Source organism: Gossypium arboreum, chromosome 5 (genome assembly GCF_025698485.1).
Source record: "Gossypium arboreum isolate Shixiya-1 chromosome 5, ASM2569848v2, whole genome shotgun sequence".
In the NCBI taxonomy this organism is placed as follows: domain Eukaryota; kingdom Viridiplantae; phylum Streptophyta; class Magnoliopsida; order Malvales; family Malvaceae; genus Gossypium; species Gossypium arboreum.
The window spans coordinates 21,981,784-21,990,108 of NC_069074.1; the positions used below are offsets into that span (position 1 = coordinate 21,981,784).

The window sequence follows — 8,325 nt, forward strand, 5'->3', positions numbered from 1 at the left end:
CTTCGAGATGTCATTCAGTTTCAGCATAGTATTTGCCTGTAGCTAGAAGCGGTCATAAAGACTAATTCGTGTTATTTTATTATCTACAAAATAATATCTATCCGCGGGATATGAAACATACTTAAACATGGAAACATGGTAGATATCCTCTCTATAAAACCTAAATAAGCGTATGATGTCGCCCAAGAGTGTCATTACGTTGTATCTCATGGTTAAATAAGGGAATTTACAGGTTAGCTTGTGAAATGATGATAGGAGAATCTAATTCAATCTTTTTAAGTTTCTTATTCTCTCCTATTTTTTATACAAACACAAGTTACAATTTCCTAGTAAAACAGCTACTAACTAAACAAACTGGTTAGTGTTAAACCTCTTCTTTATACAAGAAGCTATGTAGCATTAACTCTGTTCTTTATATGGTGTCCAGATTAACTTGCTAACATCAACCTCAAGCCCACCACGCCCAGCGGCTTTTAGATGACGATCCAACACCTTGGGATCCGCACATATAACATGCTGCCCCTTCCTGTATTGAATCAGTTCTAGACTCTGCAGAGTGGTCAATATATCCTCCGCCTTTATAGCTGTCATGTCACTGAGCTCCTGGACAGAATAGGTTCACGTACCAAACAGTAATAACAATTCAGTGACCATTGAACCAAATTTCTCAGAGAATGGTAAATACAGCTATTCAGCAATACCTACTTAACTAAAAAACAATAATAATAATTTATCACACAAGCTACATAAAATCTATCAATTCAGGAATGTTTTTAACATGTTTTCATTTTTTCAAAATGGGAAGATGAACTGAACCTCGAGTGTTATTTTACTATTCTGGGATGCTCATTTATATTTCCTAGGCGAGGATACTCTTGCTCACCATTCTAAAATAAAAGCCACCATGACTACTAGCAAGCTACTCAAGCTTGACTGCAAAGATACCCAGATTAGATCTGTTGCCCACAGGACAAGCTGAAGAGGTTCAAGTAATCTCAGAAAATTTTAATTTTCAACTCCAATATCCCAAGAACCCATTCAAAGCTTTTCTTTGTATTTGTTATTTAATAGGTAATTAAGTCTGGCTAATCAAATTTGAATATAACTTTATGATAGATGGGTCCAGTTTAGTTGAACTTGAGCGTTGTCACAATGTAGGCTTGACTCCAGTAAATTACCCTCAAATGCAGGCACAAATTCTCATGGAAAGGTTACCTTTCCAACTGCTAACCAAGTTTCTAAAGTCCAATATCGGGTTTACCAGGTCACACAAGCAGATGCAATTGCATAAATCACAACCCCCCCTAGGACTTAAGATATTCAGGTAATGATACCTTGATGGAAATATTTCCTTTATGCTTTTTCAGGATGTCTAAAAGAACCCTTGTCCAGTACCCTCTGTAGCTCAACAGCCCTAGGTCGGAAAGTGGTCTTTCAGGTGTGCCAACTTTACCTTCTTTCTTTGAGAGTTCATATGCTGGTCCATAACGATGACAAAATAAGCAATAAAGCTCAATTAATAAATAACAACTAGGATGAAATGCAAAAGACAATATAAAGAGAGGCATTTATATTCAATATCTAGAAGGCTCTAGCATCTAGCTATTTATTTTAAGACATAAGAAGGGAAGTCTTTTTTTCTGAACCATTGATAAAGTAAGGCAAAAAAATTATAAAATAAAGTAGCAGGCACAGAGCTTACAAAAGGCAATTAAAAACTTCCCATAGCCTTTCCTTTGATATGGAGGAAGGGTGAGGATACATGCCAAATTATAGGATTCCTCTGAATGCTTTTCCTGCATGATCAGATGCAAAATGCTAAGATATTTGTTGTGACGGATAAGACAGTCTAAAAGACTAAGACACGGTGCAGATAACAATGAAATAATAATAAGGATTGGCAACATTCTAAGCATTCCAGGTGTAACGACTACAGAAATTTTTACCGAACATGCTATGGGGTTGAATAAGAAACTTAAAGTCCCAAAATACACAGAGAATAAATTTTACTGCTTGAAAACTTCTAATATGATGACAATAAGGTCAAAAAATGTTGTATGCACTCCATGCCACCAGAGTTGGAACATTACAACTACAAAATATTAGAACAGCCTTAGATATAAAAAGATCTGTTATAACCTCCACACAGTGTCAAATTATAAGCAACAAAAATGCAGTAGAAATTAATTACCTTGGAAAAGTATCCAACCATGTGGCAACCACGATCATCACATTCACACAAAACATAGAATAGAAACAGGTCAACATCGTAATAAAGGGTCTTGTGGTCAAGGAACAACTTCGCCAAATAACAAAGATTCTGCCCATAAACTTTGTTCTTTTTGCCATCAACCTGTCTCAAAATATTTGAACATAGGAAGATGAATGTCAACAAAGGCTAAAGATCTGCAGCATTCTACAACATGACATTTTGTAGCAGGAGCTAGAAAAAAAGAAAAATGGTGAAAATTATTTCTACACTAGTAAGCCAAAGTTGAAAATTAATTGTCTCAACACAACATTTTTCAAAGTATCATTTAAAAAGATTTCAAGATTATTGGATTTTACATACAAAGAAAGATGTGTGAAAATTGAATTTACAAAAGCAAAAACAATAGGGTAGGGTCGAAGAAAGCCACAACAATATAGATTTTACTTAACTAGATCAAGGAAAGGCTATTTCCTTTTTTTCTTTTTGTGAACTTTGGCACAGAAAGTAGTAGCAGTAAAAGCTATTCAAGAATATACCTCAAACATTGACAGGGTACCACTTCGATATATTTCGTCCCCAGGGGGATGCTTCAAATCACACTTCCTCTACAGAGTAGCATGAAAACAGAAAGTTAGTATTGATTCTGCTCCATTTGTAACTTGAGGCAATCGGATTAAGAGGCAAAACTCAAAGACAATTTTTCACTACAAAAATCCAAAAGCAATTTTTTAAGGCAGCAATATCCTACATCTGTACCACATTCCATCCTATCCCTGGCATGATAAAGAAAGTACATAACAAAATAAATGAAGGCATAAGATAGGAAATTACACTAGGGAATGCAATTTAAGATGAGTTAACATCAAGGGAAAATATTACTGCTGCAATACCTTGATCTTAAAACACAATGGCCATAAAACCATTGATAATCAATCATGCATAATAACAGATACTTGCAGCTTGGCAAGCAAATTACATATCTCATAATTGTTTTATCTTAATCAATTAGGTCAAGAATGAAGGGAAAAAAATGATAAGAGGAAAACCTAAACCTCAACTTACAGGTCTACATCTACATAATCTGCATAGTACTAGATGATGAATAGAAAGATAACTCTTAACAAACCAAGGTTACACAAAGGAAAAAAAAAATGTCAAGTGTCACTTAACAAACCAAAGGTCACTTAAGTTACTTTCAACCAAAGCATGCAGAAGGAAAACATGTGGCAAGCAAAACTTATATTCATGACAAATGAAGCAAACTTGCATTACAATGTTCAAGGTTGCTATGGTTCACACAAGGTTCTTACAATGCTAGAAAAAAAAAAAACTAGTACATAGAGAACATTTAAAATACTATAAAGTAATGCAACCCCAAGCATTGCAGAGGGGAAAAGACTATTGCTACACTGAGGCAAAGCTCACCATATGCCTTTGAAGTTGCTCTTTCCTTTTCATGAAGTTGAGGCAAAACTCACAAAAGTACAACTTCAACGAATCATTATATTCTGGTGGAAAGGGGGAGAAGTACCATGTCTCAATTTCATATCTTCCAAGTTCTATAGTCGCAATATTTTTCACCTTCGTGAATTCCTCATGTTCACGCAAGCTGGCAGCATCCAGCTCCTCATGACCCTGAAGAAAATAAAATGATAGACGATTACAAATAATATAATCTCACAAAAGCAACATGCAGAAATTTCAAATGATCCTCTGATATTTACACATCACCGAGCAAAAGGTCTACGTTTACTTACAACCTCAACGTGTGTCTCATCAATCTTACGTTTCTGGTGGCGTGTCATTTTTAAGCTTGCTACCTGAGAACCCCATGAGCAAATTTGTTCAAATCAGAACACCCTCAAATGATAAACAAAGAGAAAACATAAGTGCAAGGTTCTACATTGTAAAAGAATGTTTACCTTATCTTCGACCTTTTCATCAACAACCGTTTCGACAGAATCAAGATCAAGTTGTTCAAGCTTCACCCATTCATCAAGCCTCCTATTAACTATCATTTCAATATCATTATTATAAAAAAAATATACATCAATTTCCAAAATTTTCTAACATAATAATTCTAAAATTATCAATTGAATCACAAAAAAAGAACCTGAAATAATTAAATTAAAGTAAAAAACCCTAGGAAGAACACAAATCTTACACTCGGTGTAATGAACGTAATATTCATAATCACTGGGCTCAGCGGACTGCAGCTTTCGGCGTTCGATGACTTTGACAGGATGATACTTGCCGTCTCTCCAGCGGCACATGACGCGAGTACCCACCTCTAGGGGGAGTATACCCGACCTCCTCTTTTTCGTAGCCTCAGACTCCTGCGCTCCGTTTGAGGAGGCCAAAGGCCTCTGGTTGTCGTCGGCCGGAGCAGCGGCGGCGTAGGATTGTGTTGAACCATTCTCCGTAATCGTCGGCGTGTCTATGGAACCCATGGGGTGGTGTCGGTCTGAGAGGGTTTCAGACTTCGAGTGGGCTCAACAATACAAAAGAGGGGGTAGAAGAAAATATTTTTGGGGCTTCAGCCCATCGAGTTCCTTCTCGGGTAAATTAATATCTACGTCTTTGGGTCCTACAAACTTTAGTCACATCCACAAAAATATTTTATAAAGTATTTAATATATAAAATTTTATATTGATAATATTTTATATAAATTTTATATTTTAAGAAATAATAATTTTTTAAATTATAAAAATAATAATAATATCATTGAGCATTTTAATTTTTCAATAAATAAAAAAAGTTCATGTAGTTTAATTTGATCCATTTTAATTTTTATACTTTCAAATTGGAATAAATATCAAAGAACTTTGGGTTCAATATGTAATTTGATACATAAATTTTAATTTGATATAATTATATACATGAAACTTGAATTATGGTTATACGTATACATAAAACTTTTATTTTGATTCAATTGTACACATTTAAAGAAATAAAAATTCAATTATTTTCATATCAAATTAATATAATTGTTTGAGTATGCAACATGCCAACATGAAATGGTTCTAATTCAATAATATTATTAGTGATTTGTGAAATTTGAATCAAATTAAACTTTTATGCATAAAATCGTACAAAATCAGAGTTTATGTATGATATTGCACATTGGATTAAAGTTCATCCGCATTTTTTATATTTATCCTTTTCAATTCTTGAAATTTCAATCTTAACTTTCATGATAACAATTGTGTTAGTTACATACCATACATAACTTGTAGAGTTTAGTTTATGTTCACTAATTTGATTATTTTTTATTTGTTTGTTTTTTCGATTTTAAGATTTAAGTTTTAAGCTTAATTTAAACAATAGTCGTTAAATTTATTAACTAAAATGTACGGGGTTTATTGTGAGTATTATAATATGTTTGCCGTGTGAGATTTTGGTAATAGTAGAATTTAACTTAACAAATTTAATGGCTACTACTTAGTAAGGATTAGAATTTCAAAATTTAAAAAAAAATATAGAGGCTAAAGATGATCAATTTAGAGGTCTAAATTAAATCAAATTAAAACAATTCGCATATTAACTATTTAGACTAACTAATGTGATTATAAAATTAGAGGTTCAAATTATGTAAAATTAAAATATAAAAACTAAATCTCGAATGTGAGTATAATAGAAGGATAAAAAGTGATTTTGGTCATTTTCTTTTATATACAAATATTCTTAGAGATGTTCTTTTATATATAATGGTTTCTAATGTCATATCTGCTGCATATAATTTTATGTGTTTAATTTGTTTTATTAATTACTTAAATAATATATTTTAATTACTGTAATTAATGTAAAATAATTTTATTATTTGAATCATTGCACAAAATTAAAATATACTAACTTATTTAACAATTCAAATATAATAATAATCCAAATTATAATTATAGCATTTTACAATATTCAATATACAATATAGTTTTACTTCATACAATTAATACAAAAAATATTATTCAAAATAATAACTAATAAACATAATTACCATATATTAATTATTTTGATATTTCAAACATAACGCTAATAAAAATTTCCTAATCATTATTAAATCATTTGTATAAACTATAAAGAAATTGATATATTGTAAATTAAACTTTATTCATTTTTTTCTTAATACTCAATAAATTAATCATAATAACTCATAAAAATATATAATTAAAATAATCATAACATATTAGATTATATAAATAGGGCGAATCTAAGGAGTGGCATGACCCTAAAATAGAATTTTCTATTTTGACCTATTAAAATTTTTAAAATTTTAAATTAGTAAAAGTAAATTTGTACTTTGACCTCTTAAAATGATAAAATTTTACTTTAATCCTTTAAAATTTACATTTTACTATCATAAAAATTACAATTTGATTTTACCCTAAAATTTTTTCTAGCTTAGCCCAGTATATAAATATATTATTTATAATTTTTATATTTAAAATATAAAGTTTTTAATTATACAAATAATTAAAATCTGATATTTAAAACTAAAGTAATTTCTTTTTCTTTTTACTTTTTTTAATTGCAACATAATGGTTTAAATATCTATATTACGTATGAAGTAATTTGATATAAATTTTATTTTAATTTATTATTATATAAATTCATTTAGTAAAATTTTTAATAGAATCAAAATTTTTATTTGTAAATTCGATAACTTTTCTTATCAAGTATATTTGTGAGAACCAAATATTTAGTAAAATTAATATTCTTATTTATAAATATGATAAATCTTATAAAAATATTTAAAATGAAAAAATTGTACAAATATTATAAAAAATATTTAAAATGAAAATCATTGTACAAAGGCTATATAAGAAGTTCAAAAGTTTCTTCCACCATGTACTCTTATAGAGATTATAGATAGATTATAAAACTATTCGTAGTTTCTCTTAACTTTTAAATAAGAGGATAAATGTATTTTAGTGTCTTTGAAACTTACATATTCTTATATTGACAATAATATCAATACCAACCTAGTTAAGATTCATTCAACATTAATGTTGAAGATTTTTAATAAAAGAAAAGGTTGATAAATTAATTAGAACACAAACAAACACAGATTTAAGTAGCATGTAAGGTCCTTGACCCAAAGGAAAAATTTGTTACGTCGATTAAATTATAAATTAATTTAAAGTAAAATTACATTTTAACCTAAAAAAAAGAGAAAAGTATATCTAATTTCTTCGAAAATGGAAAGAAAATTATAAATTTATGGCATTTCTAAAAAAATTCTGAATTCGCTACTAAAAGATGAAATTATAAAGTAGTGGGAAAATTATATTTGAACAACACTGATCCAAAGCATTACCAGAAGATGGATCACCAAATCACAAACAATCAATGAAAAGTAATGATAATTAATTGAAAGTGAGCATTTAATTTTGATAGCCATATACTTCCTGCTGAATTTATAGGTTCTCATTAATGCAATTAAATTATATTCGACACCTTTTGAATGAAATAAAATGACACAAGAGGAAAGACGGTTCATCTATTTTTTCTTTCAATCGCCCATCAAAATACCAAAAATGTAACTACATGCAAAAAATCAGATATGAAAAATATTCATATTTTGATATTTTAATATATTGTGTGTTCAAAACGTAAATGTATTGAAAAATTATGATGGTGTTGTTGCTGTATGTCCATAAAATTCAATGTACTCGCATTTATCAAATGTATACTTTGAGAGAAGTTATTTTGATAATACTCAAGTTTTTTATAGATGGGAAAATTTTTAAAATTATTTTTCGATTTTGATGAAATGTATATATAAATTTTAATTCGATACATATAAATATATATGTAAAATTTAAATTTAAATTTAATAATATACAATTAAGAAAATAATTTACATAAATATATATCCTAATAAAAATAAAATTAGAAAGAGGAAGTGTCAAAACCTCTTCATTATATACAAATATGATGGGACACGATACCCTCGTGCATTGATAACTCATATTGTCCAAAAACTCGGAATCCTTTTTGAAAAAAAACTTCCAGAGAGAGTATATAAATCCAGCAGTAGGCACGAGAAACGAGCACCAGTTATTGACTTTCCTTTGTAAAAAAAAAAAAGGGCTGAGATCAAGAAATATAGTGAAAT

General features: G+C 29.6%; 1 protein-coding gene across 2 annotated transcripts; it reads right to left on the bottom strand.

The window, feature by feature from the left end:
* Window positions 1-121: 121 nt before the first annotated feature.
* Window positions 122-4,784, bottom strand: LOC108489859 (histone acetyltransferase of the MYST family 1). 2 transcript variants are annotated; one of them, XM_053028497.1, is made up of 9 exons: window positions 4,377-4,784; window positions 4,135-4,223; window positions 3,973-4,032; window positions 3,638-3,847; window positions 2,749-2,817; window positions 2,192-2,353; window positions 1,703-1,796; window positions 1,335-1,477; window positions 122-603 (listed from the first exon to the last, which is right to left on the bottom strand). In XM_053028497.1, exons 1-9 carry the CDS (start codon window positions 4,660-4,662, stop codon window positions 400-402), a joined length of 1,317 nt encoding a protein of 438 aa, XP_052884457.1. In that variant the 5' UTR covers window positions 4,663-4,784; the 3' UTR covers window positions 122-399. The 2 variants fall into 2 exon arrangements, with proteins under 2 accessions (XP_052884457.1, XP_017650033.1); XM_017794544.2 differs by having other exon boundaries at window positions 3,970-4,032; window positions 4,377-4,783.
* Window positions 4,785-8,325: the final 3,541 nt, after the last annotated feature.

Excerpts from the sequence above, each read along its gene's own strand:
- LOC108489859 (XM_017794544.2), bottom strand. The coding sequence starts at position 4,662 with ATGGGTTCCATAGACACGCCGACGATTACGGAGAATGGTTCAACACAA. Across the intron at positions 3,848-3,969 it reads ATGAGACACACGTTGAGGTT|GGTCATGAGGAGCTGGATGC; the intron begins GTAAGTAAACGT and ends TATTTTCTTCAG. Across the intron at positions 2,354-2,748 it reads GTACCCTGTCAATGTTTGAG|GTTGATGGCAAAAAGAACAA; the intron begins GTATATTCTTGA and ends ATTTTGAGACAG.